Raw genomic sequence first — 26,274 nt, 5'->3', positions numbered from 1 at the left:
CAAGGGACGCGGCGCAGTTGAGTACTCTACTCGGGGACGGGGACGGGGAGGAGCTGGGCTGTTCCCAAGCCCTCTCCTTGCCCCACTGCACCCCTGCCGCTGCCTCCTGGGGAGCAAATCTACCTCCCCCTCTCCTCCGTAATCGGCTCAGCCTGGTCCCACTGACCTCCACCTCCCCTCATAGCTGAGTCTCTTGGCACCTGGGTGTGTGTGGGTGGGGAGGGGAATCCAATCTCCCTTCCCCTCCATCTGGCCTGGTGGACAAAGGGCAGGGGGACCATCTGGTCCCGCCAGGATGGGGGAGGGGCCCACCGTGACGGTCCCAAGGCGCGGGGGAGGGGCGGCGCTCTGGAGACAGCAAGAGCCTGCGGGGTCTAATTGCATCACTTTATTTCACCGACCTCTACTCTCGTCTCCCCATCCCCCAAACCTCAGAGCAGGAAACAAGCTTGGCTGAGAAGACCCAGGCCTAAACACCTGGGGAGGTGTGGAACGCCCAGAAGGGGGGAGAAAAGCAGGGAGATCTAAGGGTTGAAGGGGTGGCCCTCCCCTTTTGGGGGGCAATTCTGGTCTAGGGCCAGCTGCAACCTGTGGCTGAATGGAGTCCAGGGCTGGCCACACTCTAAGCCTGGCAGGGGATCTCTTGCAAGAGCTGACCCTTGGGGTCTCCACCTTCCCAGACACTGGGATGCTGCATGGTTGGGAGGGCATATGTGCCTGTGCAAGTGCTTATGTGGAAGCACGAGTATCCATGTGTATGTGCATGCAATGCAAAGCTGCACGTGACAGTGTGCATGTCAGTCCAGAGTTGCATGTACCATGTGGTTGCTCCCAAGTGAAGGGTCATATTTGGGAACACAGATGGCTCCATTGTATAAGCATGCATGTGGGCATGTATGTATCTGTGGCCTAAGAGGGAGGGGTAGGGGGTGTGAGTATCCTGCCCGAGCAGCCAAAGCAGGAGGTGGGAGGCAGGAGGGGGAGGCTGGACAGAGCAGAGGAAGGAGTCCAAGCCCAGCAGGAAAGCCTATAGGAGAAGCTCAACTAATGAATTACCCTCCACCAGATTACGTCCCTTGAATTTTTTTCTCTTGATTTCACCTCCTCAGTCTGTCACTGCAAGAGAAAAAGAAAGAGGAAAAGACAGACAGACCCCAAAAAACAAGAACCCAGATAGCCAGACAGACACACCTGTTGCATATGCACGATGAGCAGGAGCCCATGGAGGGAGTGGGACAGAATGAGAGAGAGAGCCCAAGGCAGGCAAGCAGCCCACTCCCGTCAGCAGGGCTGGGCGTCATAGCCCCTGCAGGAAAGCCAGCAAGCCTGTATGCCACTCTTCAGGTTTGTCAAGATAACAGGGGTGCCCTGCCCCCTCCATGACCAACACCCGGTGGTTGGGCAGCTGCTTCAGGTGCTCAAAGCTGGTCTGACCCATGGGGTCCTGGTCTCCATATACGATAAGAGCTGAGGTCTAGAGAAAAGAAAGGAAGGCAGAGTCAACAGGGACCTGCCACACCTGCCCTGGTCTCCTAGACATCATCTCCAGCCCTCCCCATCACTTCAGACTCTCCCCGGGTCACCCAAATGAGGAGGAGGGACAAGCTGGCCCAGTGGGTGGGGGAAGAGGCCCCAGCTCCCAAGGGACAGGGGCATGGATTTGTGTCTGCCCCAGCACACAGTTTAGGACAGGGCTTGGCACAGTAATCTGCTGCTAAGTAAACCAAAGGGCAGAGTTTAGTGGTTCAGCTCCTCCCAGAAGCCACCCCTTGGTTACCCCACCCCCATATAAGGAAAGGCCCTGGGATGGACCCTTCCTTGCTCCAGGCAGGGGGGCAGGGGCATCTCAGCCTCCCACATAGGTGTACCTTCACACTGGCATAGTCGGCAGCACTGATTTTGTCAGTGCAGATGGGGGCCACTGGCACATAGCCCCGGACCTGGGAGCCAGGGGCCGTCAGGAAGGGTAGGGAGTACATGCCACTCAAGGACGGGCTGATCACAACTGGGGGGCCCAGGTCCAAGGCATCCACCACAGCTCCCAGAAAGCTGCTGGGGACTAGCTCCCCAATAGGTACAGGGGCTGCTGCTTCCTTGGAGCGCCCCAGACCTGCAAAGATTCAAGTGTAGGAGAGACAAGGACAAGTACGGTGAGTGGGGAAACAGGGGAAAGAGGGTCTCTTCCTCCAAGAAGCCCTCCTAGGTCAATCTCTCTATGCCAGGTTCCTGCAACACAGTGTGCCTGGGTTTATTCCTACAGAAGCCTAGATCTGTCATATCTGTGGCAAACATGAGGCATTTCCCTCCATGTCTGTACCCATCTTCACCAACAGGACAGTGTCCTGGAAAGAATCAGGCTCTGAAGTCCAACACTGCTGGGTCCAAGTCCCAATTCTCCATTTACCACCTATGTGACCTTGGGAAAGTCCCCTGAGCCCTCTCTGGGCTGCTCAGTGTCTCCATCTGCTAAAAGGAGATAACAATGGTATTCAACATTTAAGATTGTTGTGAAAACTGAGTTAACTGCTTAAGAGGCACCTAACCCAGGGTTGGCAGGGTGGGTGCCTTGAGGACAGTGGCTGAGGAGGTGGCTCTGCATTCGTACCTCCCCTCCAATTAGTCAGTCTCTACCTTCCCCAGAAAGATTAGCTCAAGACCTTTGCCTTGAAGCTCAGCCCAACCGTCAGAACCAATCCCATCCAGGCCTGCAGACCCGCCCTTGGACACTGAAACCATACCAGCCCTGGCTGGTGAGGGGAGCAGGTCAGCCATGCTGGCCCTTCCACACTTGGCACCATGGGCTGGGGCCTGCCGGTCCAGGTTAAGACTAGCAGTCTGGTGCTGTCCCACCTCTCCCAGAACCTAGCTTAGGGCTTTGTATGTGGGATCATGACTGGGGGCTTAGCCTCCCACGAAGCCCTGCCCTGTCCCAAAAGGTGCCAGGAGACTCAGTCTCTCTCCTCAGGGCCTCCAACAGAGCCTGTAGTTATGGCTCTGTCAAAACATCTTACTTCCAATCAGCTGAGCGCCAGTTATGATGCGTCAGGTACTGGCCACATACTCATGTGGATAATCTCCTTTCATTCTCACTAGAGCCAGCTCCCAAAATGAGTGTGGTTATCTCCCCTTACAGATGAGGAAATAGAGGCTCAGAGACACTGAGACACTGCCCCGGGCAACACAGTTAGAGGCAACTAGCCAGTGTCCAGACCACATCCGGATCAGGGCTAGAGAAGTTCGAAGGCCCTTGCTGTGTGTGCTGCGCCCTGTCAGTCTCAGCGCCCAGCCTGGCTAGGTCCTCCCAGTCCCACAGCCCCCAGCCCTGGGTCCCCTTTGAGGCCCCCACCTGCCCTGTCCAGAAGCCTGCCCCGGAAGTACCTGGCAAGTCAATGGCCACAGCCCGGTAGCCAGCCTGGGCCAGCCTGTGCAGTGTGCCCAGGTTCTGCCAGGTCTCAGAGGAGAAGCGGATGCCATGCAACAGCAGCACAGAGAATCGGGCGGCCTGCCCACCGCCCGGCCGAGCCTCCCGGAAGAAGAGGCTCTGGCCCTGCACCTGGACGGTGCCCTCCTGCTGCTCCACACCTGCCATACCTGCCGTCGTGCTGGTGAAGCACCTGTGGTTCAAGGCCAGGCTGGTGAGGAGCCACAGAACACCCTGCTCAGGTGGAGCAGGGAGACCGCCACGGAGAGGGTGGGGTCCCTCGGGAAGCAGGAAGGAGGCTCCCAGAACTCCACAAACAGGCTTTGGGGTAAGGAAGACCTAGGTGTTATTTCTGCCTCTGCCACTCACTTAATGGTATGACCTTGGCCCTCAGTTTCCTCATCTGAAATACAGGACAATAAAGCCTACCTCAAGAATTAACGAATTAAAAAAGCTGACGTGAAAAGTGCCTGCCCTTGGAAAGAACTCAATACATGGGGCTCCCATTACATTATTGTCCTCATTGTTATTATTCTTTTCTACAAATGGGGATAATACAATAGTACTTAGCTCATAGGGGGTTGATAGGATTAAATGAGGCCACGCATGTAAAACACTGGCACCGTGCCTAGCACCGTGCCTAGGAAATGCTCAACCAACAATAAGTAGCTGACGATTTTGTTTATCAACCTCTTTCTCTTCAAAGCACTGTTACAGAGTCGCAGGTTGGCACCGCAGGTCAGAGGGGGTCGGGGTGGGAGTAAAAAAAACATTTTCCGGAGGCGGAAACCGGAGCGCTGAGCTGGGAAAGCCTTTGGAGTTCCGGCCCGCAAGGGACGCGGGGTGCTCAGCGCACTGCCCACTGGGGCGCAACGCGCTGACGCGGCGGTCACGGGCGCGGTCACCGGCGCCGCCGCGGCTCGCTCTGTCCCCTCCGAGGACCTCGGTTCTGGCTCGCTGTGCCTGGTAAGGCGCACGCGGAAGAGGTGGGGGCAGACCCGAGGGAGGGGACCTGGGGAGTCGTGATGAGAAAGAGGAGAAACGGAGTAGGTGGGGGTGGGTTCTAACTGGAGAGAGGAAGAGAGGTAGGGGGCGCAGAGCAGGTACCTGGGGAGCGGCGTGGGCTTGCGCAGACAGCAGACAGGCGAGTGCTAACGGCGGATGGGGCCCTGGGCGGGGAAACAGGAAAGGGGCTGGGGCGGGGAAGCGGGGATGTGGCCTGGGAGCAGGGGCCGGGCCCTGCTCCTGGGCGCCCTCTTGTGGCCACAAGCCATGGCAGGTCCAGTCAATGCTGCTAGATCATCTTTCTTCTCACAGCAGCTTCAGTTTCCCGCAGCCCCTCGGCCCCTCGTGTCCTAAGCACCGGGCTGGATGCGACCCCGAAACCCTCAGCGACCTGCCCCACATGCACGTAGAGGGGATCGAGGAGGAGGGTTCCTCTGGGGTCGCATACCTACTGCTCCCCCGCCCCTTCTCATCTCCAGCCTGAACTGCCTGGGTCTAGAGTCCTGCGCCTGGCAAGCAGTTGAGACCCAGCAGGTTTGAGTGCAAGGCTCTGCCAATGTCCAGCCAGGTGGCCTTGATCGTTTTCTCAACGCCTCTGAACCTGTTTCCTTGCCTGTAGAATGGGTGTGATGTTGTCCACCTCACAGGGTGCTAATAAGGAGTTAATCCTGTGCGCTCTGCGCAGCCTCTGTGTACTAGGTCTGGCTGCCACGCCAAGCCCTGAGCCTAGGGGCAGACTAGACGTTGGTCACACATCGCCAACTAGGATAGGTGCCATAAAGAGACGTGAAGGAGCCCAGAGGCCACCGCGGGCTCTGACGGAGTGCGTGCACGTGTGTGCATTTGTAGGGGTCAGGGAAGTGGTTGAGCTGAGACCTGGAGCTGCTGCATAACGATAATACTTGGCATTTACATAGCGAGGTCCGCGCCAGACACTGTTCTAAGGCTTGTGGTGGTGACAATTATCTGTGGTCCTCAAGACAATCCTTGTCCTAAACCCCACTTTACAGACGAGAGACTGAGCCAGGGTGGAGACGTTCTGGTGGGAAGAAGCCGGGTGGCTCTCCCCCGGCTCTCAGGCCGAAAACAATCCGGAAAATCTGGACTAGGGGCCCGGCCTGCGTGCTTTGGGGCGCCGTTCCCTCGTCCCCCCTCCTTCGGGGCTGCTAGGCGGGAGGCCTGCCACTGCGGACTGCGCAAGCGCGCTTCCGTGACCCGGCTGTCCGCTTCCTAGTGTCAGCAGCAGCCTGCAGAGCGGCAGCGGCAGTGCCAGGGTCGCGGCGCTATTTGGCAGCTGGTTCCGCGTGGGCGGGGCCCCTCCTGCGGTGGCTGGCCAGGTAGTCCCGGTCGGCCCGGTGAGTGTCCCCGGGGAGTAAGGCCGGCAGGTTGCCTGGGGGCAAGCCATCCTTGCTCCGCCCTTTGCCCCCACCGCTCTCGGGCAAAGTCCTGCGGTAGAGGCAGGCGCTGGGGCCGCGAGTGTGCGTGTGTTTGTGTGTTGTGTGTGTGCGCGCGCGTCTGCCTACGTGTGTTCCTGGGGGTTTGGGTGTACGTGAGTGTCGGTGTGGTGTGTATCAGTGTTTCTGTGCGCCTATGTTGCCGGGGTATGTTGGTCTGTCTGCCCGCTTGTGTCTCTATATGTCTATTGTGTGTATTTCTGTGTGTGCGTGTGATTTTGAGGGTGTGTGTCTACTTGCGTGTCTTTGTGTGTATTTCTGAGAGTCCGTGTGTGAGTGTCCTGTCTGTGCATGTATGTTTCTTGTGTGGGTGTGTGGTTTTAGGGTTGTGTGTATGACTGTGTGCTTCAAATTTCAGGGTCTGCATATGATTTTGAAAGCGTGTGTGTATCCATCTGCCTTCCTAATGCCTGACTGTATGCGTGATTTCGAGGGTGTGTATTTCAAGGGATGGGTTGCGCACAGGCGTGTGCAAGGAAGCTGCCTACGTGCAGGGAATAGCTTATGCAGCAGAAAAGCGTGTGGGGCAAGACTCGATGTTTGTGTGTACACCTTTGTGTCGTTGTCAATGCGTATGCCGAGGACCTAACGCCGGTACACCTTCCTACCCCCTTGTATCTGTAGCGTAGACTCGGTTGCCAGATACCCGGCCCCTATCGTTCTCTAGTGCTCCAGCTGCCTGGGTTGCCAAGGCAACGGGCGAAGTCCCGCCCCTCCCTACTCGGAGAGGCGCCAGGGCTCCCCAGGCCCACCACAAGAAGAGGTCCAGCGAGGATGCTCCCCCTGGTGGGAACATAGGCTAACGCCGCGTTGGAGGCGTGCGTCAGAAGCTGTTCCGGTCGGAAAGAAGAGAGGAGCCCGCTCTTCCTCTGCTCAGCTCCTAGCTCTCCATCAGCACCGGAGGGGCTGCCACTGTCCACTCACCACCTGACCTGGGAGCCTAGGGGTGGGGGCTTGGAAAACATCCCCAAGGCGTCTCAGAGAGGTAGGTGGGGCCCGAGGTGAGTCCCCAGCTCCTAGCTGCTGCTGGCGCCCACTTGGCACTCAATAAAGATGTGTTTACTGGAACCTGGGGAGAAGGCAGGTGTGCTCATCCTAGGCCCAAGACGTGATGACAGGTCAGCCTCGGTTCAAGTCCACTGTCTTATTGAAATCTCACAGGAGGCTTAGGAGGGCAGCCAGTGAGGTTACCCTTCTCCCCATTTTACTGACAAACTGAAGACACACAGCCAGGAAGTGGCAGAATGGAGTCTCAAAGCCAGAGCTAACTGCTCTGTCTGGGTCCTGGGTCCTGAGGTCTGCCTTCTGGGCTAGCAAAGTACCCAGACTGGAGGAATCCATGAAGCAGGTCATTTGGCATGAAGCTGGGGCGGGGGAATGGCATTCATCTCTCCAGCCTCCATCCTGCCCTTTCCATTTCTAGGTCTACCGTGCTCCTCCCTGGTCCCACATACCCTCATACTTCAGCATTTCCTCCATGATGGATATTCTCCGTGAGCCCTCCTCCCAATTAACATCAGCTGGGGTAGAGCACTATTCTCATCAATTGTTAAACATGTTCTGATTGTAGCATTATTATAGGCAGTGTGATCAAAAGAACCATTTCCAAACATGCCCTCAGTGGACGTCGCTTTGCACAGTCTTTCACCTTTGATGTCCTGCACCATTCTGTCCACCAGCAAGGCTCCAGTTCATACGTCACTCCCCAGCCCCATGGTTTCCTCCTTGGCAAACTGAGTGTGGCCTGGTAGTTAGGAACCCAGCCCTAGGTTCAAATTTGAGTTCCCCCACTTGCTACTCTGCACTCTGGGCAAGAGAATTTACCTCTCTAAGCTTCAGTTTCCTCTTCTGTAAGAGACCTATAATGATATCTGCTCCCCAGTGTTCTTGTGTGGATTCATGAGCCCTTGTATGTGAAGGGTCAGCACAGGGCCTGGCTGTGATCAGCACTCAATGAACGGAGGTGGTTTTAGCTGGCACAGTGATGATGGTGGTCACTGAGCATGCTTTGTGCCAGGAGGACATCTCAGATGCTCCTTCTCACAATGTGGGTTGTCTGAGCCCTTGTCCTGGCATGTGGAGTAGTTGGATGTGAACCCCAAGACCTTTGCCCAGAGCAGAGGAAAAGGCAAGGGCTGGAGCTTTTCCTCTGCTGGGGGCTTCTGGTGGGGTTTGGGATGGGGTCCAGGGGATCCTGTGGCGGCTCAGCCCCAGCCGCTTCTCCCTCTCCTCTCCTCCTCCAGACTATGGTACAGACCTCCATGAGCCGGTCCCAGGTAGCCCTGCTGGGCCTGGGCCTGCTGCTCATGCTGCTACTGTATGTGGGACTGCCAGGCCCCCCTGAGCAGACCTCCTGGCTCTGGGGAGACCCCAATGTCACAATCCTGGCTGGTCTCACCCCTGGCAACTCTCCCATCTTTTACCGCGAGGTGCTCCCGCTCCACCGGGCACGCAGGTGGGTGCTGACCCCAGGGTGTAATGGAAAGACTAGGCCTAAGGGGAGTCCCTTTGTGGAACCCCAGCTCAACTCAGGGTCCTCAGGGCCTGGGAGGGCAGTAGGAGAAACCTCGGAAAAAAGAAGAGGGGGCCACTCCCAGACCCCCAGGACATACACTCTCCTGTGTGCCCACAGGGTGGAGGTGGTGCTGCTCCATGGAAAGGCCTTTAACTCCCACACGTGGGAGCAGTTGGGCACGCTGCAGCTGCTGGCGCAGAGGGGCTACCGGGCCGTGGCCCTTGACCTCCCAGGTGAGAGCCCCCTCCCCTGGGTCTAGGAAGGCAGCCTGCAACAGGTGCAAGGGACAACTTCACAGAGGGGGCACTTGGAGGGGTAGGAAAGCCCTAAGGTGTGGCCGGGGGGGTATCTTGACCCCAATGTCTGGACAAGCAGTGGCAGGTTGCAACACAAGATGACAACACGAAAAGGTCTGTGTTTTTATTTTCTGCCTTTATTTTGTTTTGTACTTGAAAACGGCGGGGTGGATTGTTACGGTCACAGAGCACATAGAGGCGTAACTCACTTCACAAGCGATTGCAGGGGGAGATCTCACTGTACTTTTTATGACAAACTACCTAACTTTTTGTTTTTTTACCTACACAAATGATTTATGCCATCATTCTTGTCATTAAAAAATCAAACAAGGGGGCCGGCCCCGTGGCCGAGTAGTTAAGTTTGTGCGCTCCGCTGCAGCGGCCCAGGGTTTCCCTGGTTCGGATCCTGGGCGTGGACATGGGACTGCTCATCAGGCCACGTTGAGGCGGCATCCCATGTACCACAATTAGAAGGACCCACAACTAAAATATACAACTATATACTGGAGGGATTTGGGGAGAAAAAGCAGTAAAAAAAAAAAAAAAGAAGAAGAAGATTGGCAACAGTTGTTAGCTCAGGTGCCAATCTTTAAAAAAAAAAATCAAACGAGTGACGCCCTCAGAGGCCCGTGCCACCTTTCTCTTCCTCTCGCCTCTGTGAGCAGTTTGGGGGTGCCAGACCTTTTTTGGGCATTTCCATACAAAGAGATACAGACAATATGCAGGATTGTGGTTGGTTTGCAAACATGTTTGGTGTCCTGCCTGCTTAGCGAATCTGTCTGCAACTTGGTTTTCTCTCCCTGGGCCAGGTCTCACGGATCATGCCAGTCACTATGAAGCCCCCTCTCTGTAGTGTGTACCACCAGAGGGATGGACAGGTTTTATCTGGCCATTCCTCTAGTGGTGGATACGTAGGTTGATTTAGAGTTTTCAGTGTCAGTTGAAATGCTTGAGTAATGAAGCTGAAGCATCTTTGGAATGCTTCTTTGAGCATGTGGGTAGATCAAAGGACAATTGATGGGTTAAAGGACACACATTCTTAAAAGTTTGACAAATATTACCTTACCCTTCAAAAATGCTTATGGACTTATCCTCCCAGCAGTCGTTTATGAATGTGCCTGTTTCCCCACATCTTCCCCAACACTGTGTATTATCGGTTGTTTTTAGTTTTGCCAATATGATGAGTGAAGAATGTGTCTAGGGGCTGGCCCTGTGGCATAGTGGTTAAGTTTGGCACGTTCTGCTTTGGGGGCCTGGGTTCACGGCTTCAGATCCTGGGCACAGACCTACACCACTTCTCAGCCATGCTGTGGCAGCTACCCACATACAAAAAGAGGAAGATTGGCACAGATGTTAGCTCAGGGCTAATCTCCCTCAGCAAAAAAAAGAAAAAAGATGTTTTTCTAGCAGGCCTATCACATTACAAAAAATGGCTTCTAGGAAGTTTGGGGTAGCATGTGTCATGTGACACTGCTCCCCATCTCTTTCCCCCACTATGGTGGGCGGGAACTCCTAAGCTCCTGCCCAGCCTTCCTCAGCTGGTGCCTTCTGCTATTCCCAGGTTTTGGGAACTCAGCACCATCAAAGGAGGCAAGCACAGAGGCAGGGCGGGCAGAGCTGCTGGAGCAAGTGCTGCGGGACCTGGAGGTGCAGAATGCCGTGCTGGTGAGCCCCTCCCTGAGTGGCCACTATGCCCTGCCCTTCCTGATGCGAGGCCACCACCAGCTGCATGGATTTGTGCCCATCGCACCCACCTCCACGCAGAACTACACCCGGGAGCAATTCTGGGCTGTGAAGGTACTGGGAGAAGGGTCTCCAAAGGTGCTGGCTTCCTGTCCCTGACTCAAGTCATGGGGGGAGAGAACTCAGATACTCAGATCTCACTTGGAGGACACATGGCCCCATCCCTGATCTGGATAGAAGAGATGGGGTGTTTGGGGAAGATTTGCCAAGGAGGTGGCTTGAGGGTCCATCCCCCTCAGGCCCCAGGACCACGGCCCCTTGCCTTGCCCTACAGACCCCGACTCTCATCCTGTATGGGGAGCTGGACCGCATCTTGGCTCGTGAGTCGCTGCGGCAGCTCCGCCACCTGCCCAACCACTCCGTGGTGAAGCTGCGTGACGCAGGCCATGCCTGCTACCTCCACAAGCCGCAAGACTTCCACCTTGTCCTCCTTGCCTTCCTTGACCACCTGCCTTGAGCTCGCCCACAGCCCAGGCCCCAGGCCTGGCCTGAACTTGGAGGATCTGGACCAGCCTCCCACCAAAGAGGCAGAGCCGGGGATTGGAGGACAGAGGCCAGAGGGCCAGGCCCAGTGAGGATCTCTCATTTCATCTCACAGGCACAATAAAAAAAAAAAAAGCATTTTTGTCATGTCTGGGGAGTGACAGGTTCCATTTCCTGGCGTTGCTGCAGGTGGGGCAGGAGTGAGAGGCAAGTCTGGGACTGCTTCAGGTCTGGGAGCTAGAGGGCGTGCTCCAGCAGCCTGGGAAAGTTAAGAACATGGGCTACTTCCTAGCTGGCTGCCCTCACCACTCTGTGCCTCAGTTTATTCATCTATAAAATGGGCATGATGGTAACACCTAGCTCAAAGGTGGTTTTAGGATTGAATGAGTCTGGGTAAGTGGAGCACTTGGCCGCACAGGGCTGGGGGTGGAGGGTGGGAGAGGGAGTGTTACTACTGCTGCATGATCACTGGGATTTGTGGGAAATCCGGGGTCTGGCAGCTGAGCCAAGTTAGGAATGCAGGAACTATGGCCAAAGGGAGCAGGATGTGTAGAGGTGGGAGTGGGGAATGTGGTTTAATAATTAACACAGCGTTGTTGGGGAACCAAGCCTGGGTATGTGTGGGTCAGCAGGCCAGACTTAAACCCCAGGAGGGCTGGGATTGACCCCTACCCTCCAAGCTTGCCTGTTCTGGGCCCAGAGGTTGAAGTCTTCAACCCCTGCCCCTCCCCAAACTGACAGCCTCTGGAGCAGAGGGCAGAACTGGCTGAGAGACAAAGGGCAGCTGGGCACACATGTGGGCAGCTACTACTGTGGGCAGCCTGTATGTGGCCAGTGGGACACCTCCCTTTATCAATACCTCCCTCTCTGGTGACTGCAGAAGAGCCAGGGAGCCTGGCATGGGGTCAGCCAAGAGCGTGCCACCTGTATGCTTTTGTGCTGTTTCCCCACCTCTCACACTGTCCTACAGCATCACAATTACATCCTCTTGCTGCGACATCCTCCGTCACACAGACGCTGGCACAACCAACCACCATCTCACACTCCTATTGTCATACCCACTGTGTCATTGTTTCCGTGTCATTGTCACACGGTCATACCCACTGATACACACTGTTAGGTTTGCCCACACAGTGGCACGTGCACACGATCACACACTTGGTCATACGTGCGCCTGTCCGTCCATTTATCCCTCATTCCTGGCACGCTGTCCGGGCGCCCGCTCTGTGCTCCGCCAAGGACAGAATCCTACGGGTTCATGGACCGGCCTCCTGGAGCTCACAGTCTCGCAGGACAGATAGTAACCAATAACCTCTCCACACAGGGAGCTGAGGCAGGCAGGACCTCCCGGACTTGCTGACGCATGAAAAGGGTAGAAGTAGGAGACTCCCAGTAGGGGGTGGGGGGGCAGGCAGGGCCAGCTCCGACAGGACTTCGCACCGCAGTACCCTGAGAGCAAAGGGGCACCAAGGCCGCGGCCGCGACTTTTTGGGGTCAGTGCCCGCCCTCCTTTCCGCCAATCAGGAGGTTGCAGGAGGTGGAGCCCTCTGGGGGTGGGAGCATCGGGAGTTCTGCCCAGGCCCAAGGGCGGGGCCTGGAGGGGGCGTGTCCTGCTGGGCGGGGTGGGGCCTGCGGGAGCAGGGCCAGCCGGGAGGCAGCTGCCGGGGGGCCGGATTCGAATTCCTGGCCTCGGATAACCCCGCCCAGGCTGAAGCCAGGGGCAGGCAGAGTCGCCCGCACCGACGCGGCCGTAGAGACTGGGACGGCCCTTTTCCGCCGTCTTCAGTGCAGCCCCGCGATCTGGTCCGGCCACGTGGTGGGCGGAGCTGGGCGGTTCTGAGCCTGCGACTCCTTAAGACCCTGAGTCCCGGCCACAGTTCCGGGCTGGCGTTGAGAGGCGAGCGCGGCCCTACGACCAGCAGAGAGCGAGGTGGGGTGCCCTGTAGAGGGGTAGCGGGATCTGGGACTCCCTGGCATGAAATCCGGGCAATTGGGACAATTTTTTTGAGGAGGGTGGGGGGAGTCGATGTCTGGGTTTAAACCTGGCACAGCTACTCTCCGGCTGTCCTTGAACCTCTCTGAGCTTCAGCTTTCTCCTCTATAAAGTAGGCATTCAGAGGCAAGAACTTCTTGGGGCCCTTTTGGGTATTAAATAAGCACGGCACCTGAAACGGAATGGGGCTCTGTAACTGGAAGCTCCGAAACAGGGTGTCCTCCTCCTGTCGGAGGTACGGAAAACCGCCTGCCCTGGGGAGGGGCCTTGTACAGATAGAGTCCACCAGACCCCAGCAGCTGGGACTGGTAGGCAGCCACTCGCTGTGCCCCCAGCTCACCCCCAGCGGCGCCATGGCCAGCAAGGGTCGCGAGGATGAGCACCCATCCGTGACGCTCTTCCGCCAGTACCTGCGCATCCGCACCGTCCACCCTGAGCCTGACTATGGTGAGAACGCAGCGGTTCCAGGGCCAGTGTTGGGGCCCCAGGGGCGGGAAGTCTGCTGCAAACACTCCCCAATCCCTGTCATCCAGCTGAGCCCCACTCTGCTTTCCCAAATGGCGTCCCAACTCCTCTAGCCAGTCCCTAGGTCAACAGATTGCTCAGCAGCCAGCCCCTCCTGGCTGTGGAGGAACCCGTTCCCCAGAGGCGGTGCTTCTCCAAAAGTTACTCCTGGCAGCCTTGTAAACAACACCACTTCACTCCCCAGGGCTTGGGGTGGGGGAGGGGAGACTGGGGCAACCACAGGGAAGAAGACTCTCCCAGAAGCCTGCTGAGGGTGGACAAAGGTCACAGCCCTTAGGGAATCAAGCTTTTCTGGGGATTGTGTACATGGATCTAGTCTAAATCACGTGCTCTGTGATTTACCAGCTGGGAGATGTTGAGTGAATCCCATGTCTCCACACCAGTTTCCCCACCTTTAAGGAAGGTAACAATGACACCTGCTTCTAATCCTGGACTTCTCACCTAGCCTTCCACAAAGGGTCACTGACTGGCCAAAAATATCAATTTCCTTGGGGACAGAAATGTAGGTGTCTCTGAGAGACGTCACATTGTGTTGAGGAGGCAGCAGCCCATCTGCGGGTCTGTTCCTCTGTCTGGATGTACCCTCCAGCTCTGCCTGGGCCAGTGGGAGGTGTGGGTAGGCAGAAGCAGCCCCAAGATCCTCTGTGCTCTCAGGGGCTGCTGTGGCCTTCCTTGAGGAGAGAGCCCATCAGCTGGGCCTGGGCTGTCAGAAAGTGGAGGTGAGCCTGGGCCCCTGCATAGGGAGGGGAGGTGGGCCTGGGGCACCTCCTCACCCTGTGCTGACTACCCCCTTCCTGACCTTCTTCAGGTGGCACCTGGTCGTGTGGTGACTGTGCTGACCTGGCCAGGCACCAACCCCAGACTCTCTTCTCTCTTGCTCAACTCCCACACGGATGTGGTGCCTGTCTTCAAGGTGTGTGTTGGGGCGGCGGGAGAGGGGGCAGGGCATGGGAAGGGAGTGGTGCAGGCCTTGGGGACAAAGATGAGGCAGACTTCCAAGTGACCTCAGACCTCAGGGAGCCCACAGTGCTGGTACCAGTCATGACTCTCAGCATCATATGGCATTGCTCCATTCAAGCAGCTTTTGTCTAGCAGCCATTCCATGCCCACAGTGGGGTGGAGGTGGGAGGCAGAGATGAGGGATGGCCATCAGCTGCCTTCTTCAGCCCTCTTCTGTCCCCCTCACCACACCTGTCACCCAACCCTACAGTGGGCTCCTAGAACAGGGCCACAGTTGACCAGAGAGTTGACCACAGTTGGATTAATGACTAAATTTGGGGTTTGGGTCCCTCTTCCCTCCTCTGCCCCCAGGAACATTGGAGTCATGACCCCTTTGAGGCCTTCAAGGATGCTGAGGGCTACATCTATGCCCGGGGCGCCCAGGACATGAAGTGTGTCAGCATCCAGTGAGTGTCTTCCATCCCCAGTCCTGCACAGTGTCCCCACTGGCCCATTGGATTGACCCAGGACACGGGGTGATTGGAGAACCTCAAGGCCAAGGAACATCTTGACCCCTTACCTTGGGCAGGAATTACTGCTGTGACTATTGCATGACAGGGAGACTGAGGGACAGGGACTTCCCAGAGTCCCCTGCCAGGCTGTGGCAGAGCAGGGCCCAGGGTTCCAGCCTGCATGCCCAAGCATCTGGTGGCTGCCCCAGCACCTGACTTACACCCTCTCCTTAGGTATCTGGAGGCTGTGAGGAGGCTGAAGGCTGAGGGCCACCATTTCCCCAGAACAATCCACATGACCTTTGTGCCAGGTAGGAGTGGCTCAGGGAGGGGCACCTTCAGAGACAGGGGAGGCTGTGTTGGGCAGGCCCTTCATCTCACATCCCTGCTGCTTTCACAGATGAGGAGATTGGGGGTTTTCAAGGCATGAAACTGTTTGTGCAGCGGCCTGAGTTCCAGGCCCTGAGGGCTGGCTTCGCCCTGGATGAGGGTAAGGAGAGTGGCAGGCTACTGAGCAGCCAGCAGGGGGTAGGGAGACTGCTAGTGGGGGCTGGGCTGCTCCACCCTCTGAACCACCTTTCCCTTTTCAGGCCTGGCCAACCCCACTGATGCCTTCACTGTCTATTATAGTGAGCGGAGCATCTGGTGTGAGTATGGGCATCAAGGGAGGGGGGTCACTCTGCAGACAGGAGACTAGGCCAGAAGAGGCAGGGACCTGCCAAGGGTCACACAGCAAGTTGGGGCCTGAGTAGGCCTTGAACCCAGGGCCTCTGCCTCTCAGCCACTTCCTACCTGAGCTTCTTAGCGTGGGCCCTAACTGTTGAGCAGAAATCAGCTCTACGCTGCTTCTACACTGGTGTGTTCTGAGGGGGACAGTGCCCTGCCAGAGGAGCTTGGAACGAAGGGAAGACCCAAGCCCACCCCAGGGCTGACTGCACTTCCAGTTCATCCCATGCTGAAGATACCCCCTCCCCGCTGCATCTCCCAGGGGTGCGGATCACAAGCACCGGGAAGCCAGGCCATGCCTCGCTCTTCATTGAGGACACAGCAGCAGAGAAACTGGTGCGTGGCACAAGGGGAGGGATTTTGGAAGTTCCTGAGGCTCTATACTGAGGCCACTCTCACAACTAACTTCACACTCTCCTAGCACAAGGTTGTGAGCTCAATCCTTGCTTTCCGGGAGAAGGAGAGGCAGAGGTGAGGCAGCCTGGGCAAGGGGGCAGGGGTCTAGAAGGCTGTGCAAGAGAGGAGGGAGGCTGAGCCACCTTTTTCTCTCGTGTTCCCCCTTGCTGCCTCTGCCCCTCCATTACAGGCTGCAGTCAAACCCCCACCAGAAGCTGGGGGCTGTGACCACTGTGAACCTGACTAAGCTAGAGGGTGGCACGGCCTTTAACGTGGTACCTGCCACTATGAGCGCCAGCTTTGACTTCCGTCTGGCACCGGATATGGACTTGAAGGTGCCACCTCCACCTGGGTTTGGAGGAGGGAGCTCGGGTCCTCAGTCCTGTCCTAGAGGCTCAGGGAGAGCCTGAGAGGTCGGTTCATCTCTGTTCTCGTAGGCTTTTGAGGAGCAGCTGCAGAGCTGGTGCCAGGCAGCTGGCGAGGGGGTCACCTTCGAGTTTGTTCAGGTATTGACAGGGGACCTACAATGGGGGAATTGTGGGAGCTGGGGAGATTGGGCTTGCCAAGTGTGTGTCACCGGAGGAGTGTGTGCTTAGTGTGCCTGCATAGGTCTGGGCATTTCTATAGCTATGAGACACATTTTATTCAACAAGCATTAGCTGTGGAGCCCACTGTGGGTGCTGGGGAATACTGTAAGGAGTTAAATTAGACACACTTCTTGCCCTTGTAGTCCTTACAGCATGAAGGGGGGAATAGACATGAGTCAATTATTATGCCATAATATTACTTTTATGTAAGTATGAACACGTGGTCCAGGAAGGGTAGGACCTTGTACGCTGAAAACTTGTAATTGGAGTATTTGACCAGTCTGAGAGGTCTGGGAGACCCATCTTGAGGAAGGGACACTTAGGCTAGGATCTGAAGGATGGGCAGGAAGTAAGTAGATGGAGGGCAGGAGAAGGTCCCAGACCTGCAGTCTCTGAGGGACTGAAAGAGGGCCTGTGGCTGCACTGGCCAGCTGGATGTTGGGGCCAGGGGGAACCCTATATCAGGCACAGCCCACCCTATGAAGAATAGGGCCAGATGCCCGGGCCCTGTCTTGATCCTGCCATCCCTCTCCTCCCTCTAGAAGTTCACGGAGCCCCGAGTGACATCTATTGATGACTCAGATCCCTGGTGGGCGGCATTTAGCCGGGTCTGCAAGGACATGTAAGTGCACTGGCCTGCCCTCCTCTCCTTCCCTCTCCTTCCTCCACCTCCCTTTCTCCCTTCAAACCTTCCCTTGCCTTCTCCCCTCTCCACCTCCTGTTTCACCAGGCTCTTCCCTCTGCAGGAACCTCACTCTGGAGCCAGAGATCTTCCCTGCTGCCACTGACAGCCGCTATCTCCGCGAGGTGAGCCGCTTGCAGTAGAGTGGGCAGTGGGGTGGGCCTGGACGCTGGCCTTCCCCCTAACGGCTCCTCCTTGCCCTCTGCAGGTGGGGGTCCCAGCTCTAGGCTTCTCACCCATGAACCGCACACCCAGGCTGCTGCACGACCATGATGAACGGCTGCATGAGGACATGTTCCTCCATGGGGTAGACATATACACACAGCTGCTGCCTGCCCTGGCCAGCGTGCCCGCCCTGCCCAGTGACAGCTGAGCCCCATGTTCCCCAACCTCTACCCCTGGAACTTCCACCCTGACCAGTGCCAAGGACCCCTCTTCCCCAATGCCTAACAATAAAATATGTGTGTGGACAAGGGCGACTTCTGAAGTCTAACAGCAGGGATTTTCACGGAGCAGGGATTCTCTCATTTCTCTAGGGACGTGCTGTTACCATCCCCATTTCACAGATCAGGAAAGGGAGCCTGGCTCTGGGCACTTCCCCCGACCTCATGCTGCTCTGTGCCCCTTGACACAGCACACCCATCCAGTACTACTCAGCCATGTCTGTGGCCAGGAACAAGGGGACATAGTGCCTATTCTCAATGGCCACCATACTGATATGACTTGTAAGGTTGGGGAGACCACTCCTAATGAAGGGGATGCGAACACAAAGATCTCAGGGAACCACTCCTGGCTTTCTGGGACCACACTCAGGATTCTGAGATGTGACCAAAACTAGGGGCTAACTGGGCCCTTGCCAGATGTGAGGCAGGCAGAGGCAGCTGGCAAGGCATCACTGCTACCATCTGTCAACCCCTTAGGGTGAGAGGAAGGGGGTGTTGGGAGCATGGGTTGCAGAGGAGCAGGAGCACTGGTAGACCAGGTCAGTTCATCTGAGGGTCCCCAGCACCCTGGCAGGGATCATGGGTCTGTATGTGCAGTGGTCCTCAAGCTGGGCTCCCGTCAGCCTTGCTAGGGCCCCAGGCAGTGCCAAGTCAGCCATGGCCCCAAGACCTGAGCCTGCTGCTCTAGTTGATCTGATCTAGTCCTGTTCTCACTTCCAAGAGCGTGGGGCTGGGGAGATGGGGAGGGCTGGCTTCTGAAGTTCCTAATTGTGGCCAGAAGGAAAGTCGAGAGCCTGGTTCTGTGGCCCGCAAGCTTACTCCCGGTAGTAGTAACGCTGCTCCTGGAGTTGATACGCAGCCAGGACTTTGGCCAGCTTCATCTACTTTGAACCTTCACAGCAGCCCTTTGATGCAAGTTTCACTGAGCCCCACTTTAGCTCTGCTAGAAGAGCTTGCCCAAGACCACACAGCTTGGATGTACTGGAGTCAAGATGTGACTCAAGAACTGGGGATTTGTGCTTCCTACACACAGGGCAGGCTGTGTGGAAGCAGGAGGCAGAGGGCAGCAAGCTGGCTGTCATCTTAAGAAAGGATGGCTGGCAGGGCCAACTGGGTGGCCCAGTGGTTAAGTTCACATGCTCCGCCTTGGTGGTCCAGGGTTTCGCAGGCTCGGATCCTGGGTGTGGACCTAGCACCACTCATCAAGCCATGCTGAAGCAGCGTCCCACATGCCACAACTAGAAGGACCCACAACTAAAAATACACGGTTATGTACCCTGGGGCTTTGGGGAGGAGGAAAGATAAAAGCTTTAAAAAAAAAAAAAAAGATAACTGGGGACAGGAGTCTTCACGCCCCTATCCTAGGGACTAGAGCACAGGCCTCATTTTGGAAGCTATCTGATTTGGTGACCTCTGGCTGGGCCAAACCACCTTCAGAACACACAACCTGTTCCCGGTCCAAGACCCCACCTATCTGACACCCCCAGGTGAGGGACAATCGGCCACTCACAGAGTATGCTAGGATTGACAGTCAAGAGGCAACAGCCCAGACCTAGTTGGGCAAACTAAAACTTCCTGGGGCCCTGGGTTCCAATGCTACCTCCATCCCTTCCTTGCTCCGTGATCTTGAACAAGTTTCCTCAACTGTGAAACAAGACACTAGTAATACTTCAGAGGTTTAGGGGGGACCATATACCATGGGTTACACCTGTCACACCAGTATAATTAATATAACCCTTTCTGAGCCTCCCAAGTATGCAAGGTTGGACCACAAATTAAATGACCATTGTACTAAAAGACTGGTTTTGAGGATTAAGTGTGATCAGGAACAGTGCTCTACCTGGCGCCTTCTAGAGAAGGCCTCCACAAACGCCTATTACCACTGCACTACTTGCTTCACTGGCTGCTCTGAGGACTAAGACTGCAGGTGATGCAGGGGGCACAGCAGAGTCCAGTCACTCGTGCTAGCAAGGCAGCCACCAATGCCCTGCCACCCAGGCCCCTAGCACTTGGGGGACCAGTACAACCTGGAGCATTGCATGCTGGCCAAGTACACGAGGAACAGCCTAAGCCTAGTACAGCTCAGGCCAGAGTACAGAATTCCTCAGCAGGGTCCTCCCTGTCCTCTGGGAAAGCTTTAAGACCTAACAAGGATGTTTGGGATTTTTCTTTCCTCAGCAGCCTACCCAGTTCAGCAAGCTATGTGCCCCAGATTCTCTAAGGCCCCCAAACATTTCTCATTTACCAGGTCCCCTTCTTGCACGCCAAGGCCCTATTTCCCCTGACTTCTACCCACGCCCTACCGTCCAGAGAAAGCGAAACTCTTCTCCCACACAAAATGGAGGTACCAACTCTACCCAAACCCTGGTCCTAGCCCTGGGATCACAGACACAGGCTGACAGATCCTGCCTCAGGTTTATTTGTACAAATAGCACAGGAGGACACCAGCCCAGGGGTCACACCAGTCCTTCCGTCCTCACACTGGCAGACAGAGGTGTCTACTCTGGTGCCTTCGTGGGGGCCTGGGCACCTTTGGGAGCTGGAGCTGGAGCCTGAGCCTGAGCCGCAGTTGCAGCCGCAGCCTGGGCCTTGGTTTGAGACTTGGCCTTGGCCTTGGCCTTTGGCCGGCAGAGCCTGAGACCCTTAGCAATGTGGGCACGAGCACGTTTCCCGAGCTTGGGGTGAGCAATGTAGGTAAGTCGATTGAGCTTGCGGCTGCCCCCCTTTGGGATCTTGGGCTTGACTTCCTTGGGCTTTACTAGGGCCTTGATAGCCTCAGCACGTGCACTCATGGCCTTGGCATTGTTGGCCTGCATCTTCTTCAGGCCCTTCTTGTTGTGCTTCTTGGCAAAGCGCATGTTCCTCAGGAACTTGGGGTCCACCTGGAACACAGGAAAGGTACGGGCAGCTATCAGTGCAGCATCTGGGGTCCTCCAAGTCACCCCTGGTGCCCCTGGCCATAGCAGTACCCAGAAAACTATTGGGTTCCAGTCGAGGCCTACTGAGGGCTTAGACAGCATCAAGTCCACCTTAAACGCTGATATATCCAACCCTTAGAAACCATCCGCAAAGAAACGTACCACCACCCCAAAAGCCAACACTCCACCCTGCTAATGCCACAAACTGCATTTTCATGGCTACACACCCAGAGCCCAGGAGAGCTCAAATGGGAGTTCAGAAGAAAAGAACAAATGAAGGCTGCCCTCTCTGCCAGAGCTGCTGGGCTTCAGCTGACTTTCTTTGGAAACCCCCTCAGAGCCACCCCACTTTCCCCTCAAAGAAAGGTGTCGCTTAAACACCAAACCTGGTACAACAGATTCACAGCAAATGAGAAAGAAGAAGAGACTGGCATGGGGACACAGAGGCTTAGGGATTTAATGATTTACTCCACAGATCAGAGACCAAGGGTACAGCAGAGGAGAAGACTAGGGAGAGGGCTTAGTTCTCCTGCTCAGACCCCACAGCCTCAGCCTTCTCAGCTAATCCTTAGAACTCTGGCACAGAAAGGGAAGCTGCCCCGCAAGCCCAGCACTGTATCAGATCAAGGTCATATGGCTGGTCAACAAGGAGTGGAAGGTTCACAAGGTACTGGGACACACACACCAGGCCATTCCCTCCCCTGAAGTGCTCTGGGTGAACAAGGGAGATGGTCAGAAAAACTGCCCTCAGCAGGCAGGTTACACCTGACCAGGGGGTTACACCCTGGGCTGGAAAAGGCCAAGTAAAGCTTCACGATAGGTCTGGCAGAGGGTGAAGTCCAGGCAAGATAAGGGACAGTTAATAACAATGCTCAGGCAGATGCTAAAGCCAGGAAAAGCCACAGGAAAGGCCCCGAGTATGCAACTGGAGCCAGACAGACACACTTCTATGTAATTCAGTGCACACACTCACCCCCTTAAGAGATTCATATCTTTGTGATCGAGGTTTCTTGATGCCGTTTCTGTGCCATTTTCGGGCTGTGGGGAATAAAAGGAATTAAGATGAAAAAAAACATTTCCTCTAATAAGACCACCCAACATCTCAGCTGGCAAGCCTGGGAGAACCTTTCCCCTAGTAGGTCTTCCTGGGATCCAGGAAACTATCACAGAATGCAAAGCACTGTGGGTATCCCAAGTGGACCTCTGGCTTCTAAGTCTATAACCCCAAAAGTAGCACTGGCTGAAAACAAAATCAGAGCCAGGCTCATAGCAGACCCGTGCTCTTTGCCCTGTCCCAGCATCCCTAATCCTTGGTAGGGTCTGGGCGTGAGATGGAGGCTGGGCCAGGGGCACTTACACTGGTTGTGCGTGGTGTGGTTCTTGGACTTGGCCATGTCTGCACCTGGAGGACAAAGGGGGAGATTAGGGCCAGGCCTACTTCTGCCGCCCTGATCTGGAAGGACTTGAGGTGGGAAGCCAGAATGAGGCGGCAGCACAGACGCCTTGCATCTTCGGCTTCCACCCGCCTCGACTCACTGTGCACGAACCGACGCCAGTCCCCGCCTCTCACTCAGGATGGGGCCCCGATACCAACCGCCCCCCCTCGCCGGTCCGGGACGCAAGGCTGCGCTCTCTCCCAAATGCGCCTTCTCCCCTTGCCATGCACTCCTTAAGAACCCAGGGGCACCACCCCTGCCCCGCGGCCTCCGCTCCCCACAGCCACGCAGCCAGTCTCCCAGTCCTCCCTGAGGCTGCCCCCCGCCGCAGTCCGGGAGTGGCGGATGGCTTGGGATACCGCGCGGCCGCTACTCACCCAAGCCCGCGGCTCCGAAGCGCCTGGGACCGGAAGAGAAAGAGGAAAGCCGCGGCGCACCACGGGAAATAGGGTCGTCGAGGCCGGAAGGTACTACTGAAAGAGTCCCCTAGCACCGGGAAGAAAGGTTCCGAAGCCCGGGACGGCACAAGCGGGACCGGGAGGCGGTGCTACGACTCTGGCCCCGCCCCCTTCAGGTTTTACCCTCCCCTCTCCCTTCTATGCCTCTTGGACCAGGCGCTTGGGGCCCAGGTCTCATTAAAGGTCCTGAAGGCGAAGGGATTCTCTGAGGAACGCATATTAGGCAGTGAGTGACAGGAGATTTGTGTTCCTAAAAAGTACCCCTGGCTACTGCATGGAGAATGGACCGTAGGGAGCAGAAGAGAAGAGAAAAGGAGAGAGAAGTGGGAGAGCTATGCAGAGGCTGGTGCAGAACATGATGGGGAGTATGGCGCCTGGACCTGAGGAGGCAGTGGGGATGGAGAGGAGTGGATAAGGAAAGAGAGTAGACTGAACATGGGATGCAGAAAATGAGAGAGAGGAAGGAGGCCAGGGTAGCCCCTGAGTTTTTAGCTTGAACATCTGGGTGAATGGCAGTGCTGTTTACAGAAATGGAGAAGATTGGGGAAGGACAGGGCTTTTGTTGCTGTGTTTTGAGGGGGCCAATGATCCAGATGTTTCTTTTTAGATGCATTAAATGTGATATGCCTATTGGACATTCAAAATGAGTAAGCAGTGCATGCTAACAACTCTGTTGCCCTCTGCGCAGCTTACCCCTACAGTTCTTTCTCCACACAGCAGTGAGACCTGAGGGCACTTTTTTTTTGAGGAGGACGATTGGCCCTGAGCTGACATCTGTACCAATCTTCCTCTGTTTTTTTTTTTTTTGTATGTGGGATGTCGCCACAGCATAGCTTCATGAGCAGTGTGTAGGTCCATGCCAGGGATCTGAACCTGCGAACCCTGGGCCACCAAAGCTGAGTGTGCAGACTTAAGCATTATGCCACCGGGCTGGCCCACCAAAGGCACTTTTTAAGATAAAAGTCAGATCTTGTCATTTAAAGTCTGCAAGGACTTCCCCTTGCATGGGAAATAAATTCTTTACCTCCCCTACCTCTGGCAACTCTCTCCTTATCATTCACTCCTCTCCAGACCCATGGACTTCTTTCTTTCCTGCCAAGCACAAATGCTTGTTCCTGCTTCAGGGCCTTTGCACTGGATCTCCCCTCCACCTGGACCACATTCTCCCTACTCTTTGGATGGTCTGCTTTCTTGAAGAGGCCTCCTTAGACCTCCCTATCTAAAATACACACCCTCTGCCCCATCTCCCTGGTTACTCCATGTTCTCTCATTCTGTTTGCTTCCTTCATATAACTTTCCCAGATTGTTTAATTGTGCTTATGTGCATTGGCACAGGCCCCATGAGTTCAGGACTGATTTGGTCACCTTTGTTTTCCCATTGCCTGACACAGTACTTGATGGAGAACAACTTAATATACATCTCCTGGATGGACATTCCTTGACAAGGCAGGTTCATGGAGTGACAGAAGCATGTTGCAGAGAATTTGGAGTGAAGGGGAAAGGAGGATGTGGAGGCAGGACATGCAGATGACTCCTTACCGAAGCATTCCTGAGAAAGGGGAGAGAAATCTGGCAGGTGTGAGTTAGGAGAATGAAGAGCAGGGTCAGACACTGACGGGGTGGCCTAGTGCCAACAAAGAAACCGTTGAAGCCAGAGAGGAAGGTGTCTCCGCAGGAGCAAAGTCTTTTATGGGTGCTGAGAACGGGTGGAGGAGCTGGTGGGTAGAGGTGGGGACTGCAGAAGGTGGGGGTGGCATGATGCCTGCTGGTGAGTCAGGGCCTCAGCCCAAGGAGTGGGAGACTTGGGGCTGGAGGTTGACAGGGAGGAGAAGGTTTGACTGCTGCACTCTCGAGAAAGGGAAGCAAGCAGGGACCAGCAGAGGAGGATATAACAACTTTAAAGGAACCAGGCTGCTCCACCGTGTGCCCTCCCAGTTGGGCAGTAGCTCCCACAGCTCCTAAAAAGTGAGCAGAGACACCTGCTCAGGACACTGTTTTTCCAGGTTGTTATGACAGTGGCAGAGCAAGCAGTGAGCAGAGAGCCATAGTCTGACAGGGGAGACAGATGGTGGCCATGCAGCACCTTTGGAGCTACTACAGGGATAGGCCCAGGGTGAAATCCCGGCTACCAGACAAGCGGGGAGGCAGTGACAAGAGGGAGGAACAGTGGCTGTGATCTGAGGGGACCTGTTCCTGGGCCAAAGGGGACCATGACCTGGAGCCACTGACCTCCAAGCTTTTCAAAGTGGGAAAGATGGTAGTGCCAGCCACCTGTATAGAGATAGTTTTCTTCCTTCCTTCCTTCCCTCCCGCCCTCCCTCACCTACCTACCTACTTACCTGTCTCTCTTTCTCTCTTCATAAATGGATCTTTACTGTACAAGCTCTTCTGTAACCTGATTGTATTAATTCAATCATAATTTATGGACATCTTTCCCTGTTCATGAAAATCCTTTGTAATCCTATTTTATTTTACACATTTAAAAACATTATTCTGAGAAGAGATCAATAAACATCATCAGATGTCAAAGGAGTCTCTGATACAAAAAAAGTGAGGAACTTAACCGTTCCTCTGGGGTCAACACACTCCCACCCTCTGTGAGAGAGCAGTTCTTGCCCCATCTCAAGTCCACGCGGAGGTCTGGGTCCACTGGCCATCTTTGGTGGTGTGGCCTTGGGCAGAGCCACTAGCTGGACTCAGCAGAGCGTCTATCATTCAGGCCCCTTGCAAATGCCTTGGGCACAAGACAGAGAGAGATGTGAGACCTTGGCAACCAGACCAACCTTGGATTGGGCAGGGCTAGATGTGAGCCGCCTGAGCCGTGTGGCCTGCAGTGGTGTTGTCTTGTCCAGAGCTACAGTCCAATCCACAGCCCAAGTGGGATCCACTGGGGCCTCCTCAGTGACAACACAGGGTCGGAGACATCTGGAGTTATTTTTGCCATGCCTGGAATAGTCCTAGGTGCATGTGGGGACCTGATAAATGTTTGAGAAATTAAATGCACACATTTCACAAATCCAGGCAGATAGCAGAATTGGGAGGCAAGAGGCCAGTCAGCCTGGAGGGATTTCACAGAGATAAGAGTCAGCTCTTCTACTGGGTCCAGATCTCTGCCCTCTCGGCTTCCGTTCTGAGTGTAACTTGGGGATAAAAATAGTAATTGCCTCACAGGGTTACACTGGATACTTGAGTAGAGCACTGAACCCTGTGTGGAGTACACATTAGGTGCTCAGTCACTGTTGGTCCCATCCATGCCTTTTCCCCACAAGGCTTCTGGGGATGGGGACAGGGCTTAGGGAAAGAATGTCAGTGGCAAGTGAATGGTAAAAATAAGGAGAGGATCCAAGGGAGGGCCAGGATGGAGGGAAGTGACAGTCCTCAGGTGTGATAGGTCCCCTCAGTCCTGGAGTTCCAGAGACAGGGACCGCCACTGTGCACAGATAAGAGGGACTATGAGTGGGTTATTGGAACCAGTGTTTTATCCATAGGAGAGAAGAGTAGGGGGCAGTAGAGGAGGAGGCCTTTAAGTACTGGGTTGGGTTTTGGATCTGCTTAGAAATCCCCAAGTGAGAGGCCACCTGGGCCTCAGAGGACAGAGCTATGACTGAGGGACAAATCCCAGCTCCATGCAGGGTCATTTCTGCAATCAGAATTTCCTCCAAACCATGGGCTGCTCCTGAGGTAGTAAGCTCCCTGATATGAGAGATATGCAACAGCAGTTGAATTACTGGATATGGATATG

At 55.5% G+C, this 26,274-nt stretch overlaps 4 protein-coding genes across 21 annotated transcripts; 2 read left to right on the top strand and 2 right to left on the bottom strand.

Annotated features, from left to right (window-relative positions):
- Nucleotides 1-373: 373 nt before the first annotated feature.
- On the bottom strand, nucleotides 374-4,622 carry ABHD14B (abhydrolase domain containing 14B). 4 transcript variants are annotated; one of them, XM_014840565.3, is made up of 4 exons: nucleotides 4,529-4,622; nucleotides 3,379-3,614; nucleotides 1,869-2,110; nucleotides 374-1,474 (listed from the first exon to the last, which is right to left on the bottom strand). In XM_014840565.3, exons 2-4 carry the CDS (start codon nucleotides 3,587-3,589, stop codon nucleotides 1,298-1,300), a joined length of 630 nt encoding a protein of 209 aa, XP_014696051.1. In that variant the 5' UTR covers nucleotides 3,590-3,614; nucleotides 4,529-4,622; the 3' UTR covers nucleotides 374-1,297. The 4 variants fall into 4 exon arrangements, with proteins under 4 accessions (XP_014696051.1, XP_044611038.1, XP_070349851.1 ...); XM_044755103.2 differs by having other exon boundaries at nucleotides 3,379-3,742; nucleotides 4,529-4,611; XM_070493750.1 differs by having other exon boundaries at nucleotides 3,379-3,824; nucleotides 4,529-4,579.
- On the top strand, nucleotides 4,093-11,066 carry ABHD14A (abhydrolase domain containing 14A). Of its 14 annotated transcripts, none has more exons than XM_070493740.1 (7): nucleotides 4,221-4,387; nucleotides 6,548-6,865; nucleotides 7,304-7,405; nucleotides 8,124-8,335; nucleotides 8,513-8,628; nucleotides 10,253-10,488; nucleotides 10,709-11,066. In XM_070493740.1, exons 3-7 carry the CDS (start codon nucleotides 7,358-7,360, stop codon nucleotides 10,889-10,891), a joined length of 795 nt encoding a protein of 264 aa, XP_070349841.1. In that variant the 5' UTR covers nucleotides 4,221-4,387; nucleotides 6,548-6,865; nucleotides 7,304-7,357; the 3' UTR covers nucleotides 10,892-11,066. The 14 variants fall into 14 exon arrangements, with proteins under 14 accessions (XP_070349845.1, XP_070349843.1, XP_070349841.1 ...); XM_070493738.1 differs by having other exon boundaries at nucleotides 4,227-4,387; nucleotides 6,505-6,865; XM_070493736.1 differs by having other exon boundaries at nucleotides 4,318-4,407; nucleotides 6,505-6,865.
- Nucleotides 11,067-12,506: 1,440 nt separating this feature from the next.
- Nucleotides 12,507-17,752, top strand: ACY1 (aminoacylase 1). 2 transcript variants are annotated; one of them, XM_070493732.1, is made up of 15 exons: nucleotides 12,507-12,847; nucleotides 13,246-13,357; nucleotides 14,090-14,154; nucleotides 14,244-14,348; nucleotides 14,747-14,841; nucleotides 15,121-15,197; nucleotides 15,287-15,376; nucleotides 15,477-15,533; nucleotides 15,875-15,948; nucleotides 16,034-16,083; nucleotides 16,199-16,343; nucleotides 16,446-16,514; nucleotides 17,138-17,217; nucleotides 17,342-17,402; nucleotides 17,486-17,752. In XM_070493732.1, the coding sequence occupies exons 2-15, from the start codon at nucleotides 13,264-13,266 to the stop codon at nucleotides 17,648-17,650; spliced, it is 1,227 nt and encodes a 408-aa protein (XP_070349833.1). In that variant the 5' UTR covers nucleotides 12,507-12,847; nucleotides 13,246-13,263; the 3' UTR covers nucleotides 17,651-17,752. The 2 variants fall into 2 exon arrangements, with proteins under 2 accessions (XP_070349833.1, XP_070349834.1); XM_070493733.1 differs by lacking the exon at nucleotides 14,090-14,154 and having other exon boundaries at nucleotides 12,542-12,847.
- Nucleotides 17,753-20,116: 2,364 nt separating this feature from the next.
- On the bottom strand, nucleotides 20,117-22,555 carry RPL29 (ribosomal protein L29). Its single transcript, XM_014826610.3, has 4 exons — nucleotides 22,452-22,555; nucleotides 21,996-22,040; nucleotides 21,612-21,676; nucleotides 20,117-20,602 (listed from the first exon to the last, which is right to left on the bottom strand). Exons 2-4 carry the CDS (start codon nucleotides 22,030-22,032, stop codon nucleotides 20,219-20,221), a joined length of 486 nt encoding a protein of 161 aa, XP_014682096.1. The 5' UTR covers nucleotides 22,033-22,040; nucleotides 22,452-22,555; the 3' UTR covers nucleotides 20,117-20,218.
- Nucleotides 22,556-26,274: the final 3,719 nt, after the last annotated feature.

Source organism: Equus asinus, chromosome 21 (genome assembly GCF_041296235.1).
Source record: "Equus asinus isolate D_3611 breed Donkey chromosome 21, EquAss-T2T_v2, whole genome shotgun sequence".
Lineage (NCBI taxonomy): Eukaryota > Metazoa > Chordata > Mammalia > Perissodactyla > Equidae > Equus > Equus asinus.
This window is presented reverse-complemented; position numbering and strand designations above follow the sequence as displayed.

What these genes read in the sequence shown, in the direction of transcription:
- ABHD14A (XM_070493740.1), top strand. Translation starts at nt 7,358, where the DNA reads ATGATGGATATTCTCCGTGAGCCCTCCTCCCAATTAACATCAGCTGGG. An exon ending in CCGCTCCACCGGGCACGCAG is followed by an intron (nt 8,336 to 8,512) that starts GTGGGTGCTGAC and finishes GTGTGCCCACAG; the next exon opens with GGTGGAGGTGGTGCTGCTCC. An exon ending in AGCAATTCTGGGCTGTGAAG is followed by an intron (nt 10,489 to 10,708) that starts GTACTGGGAGAA and finishes CTTGCCCTACAG; the next exon opens with ACCCCGACTCTCATCCTGTA.
- RPL29 (XM_014826610.3), bottom strand. Translation starts at nt 22,032, where the DNA reads ATGGCCAAGTCCAAGAACCACACCACGCACAACCAGT. An exon ending in CCACACCACGCACAACCAGT is followed by an intron (nt 21,677 to 21,995) that starts GTAAGTGCCCCT and finishes TATTCCCCACAG; the next exon opens with CCCGAAAATGGCACAGAAAC. An exon ending in GATATGAATCTCTTAAGGGG is followed by an intron (nt 20,603 to 21,611) that starts GTGAGTGTGTGC and finishes CCTGTGTTCCAG; the next exon opens with GTGGACCCCAAGTTCCTGAG.
- ACY1 (XM_070493732.1), top strand. Translation starts at nt 13,264, where the DNA reads ATGGCCAGCAAGGGTCGCGAGGATGAGCACCCATCCGTGACGCTCTTC. An exon ending in ATGTGGTGCCTGTCTTCAAG is followed by an intron (nt 14,349 to 14,746) that starts GTGTGTGTTGGG and finishes CTCTGCCCCCAG; the next exon opens with GAACATTGGAGTCATGACCC. An exon ending in CACCGGATATGGACTTGAAG is followed by an intron (nt 16,344 to 16,445) that starts GTGCCACCTCCA and finishes CTGTTCTCGTAG; the next exon opens with GCTTTTGAGGAGCAGCTGCA.
- ABHD14B (XM_014840565.3), bottom strand. Translation starts at nt 3,589, where the DNA reads ATGGCAGGTGTGGAGCAGCAGGAGGGCACCGTCCAGGTGCAGGGCCAG. An exon ending in TGTGGCCATTGACTTGCCAG is followed by an intron (nt 2,111 to 3,378) that starts GTACTTCCGGGG and finishes GAATCTTTGCAG; the next exon opens with GTCTGGGGCGCTCCAAGGAA. An exon ending in CCGACTATGCCAGTGTGAAG is followed by an intron (nt 1,475 to 1,868) that starts GTACACCTATGT and finishes TCTTTTCTCTAG; the next exon opens with ACCTCAGCTCTTATCGTATA.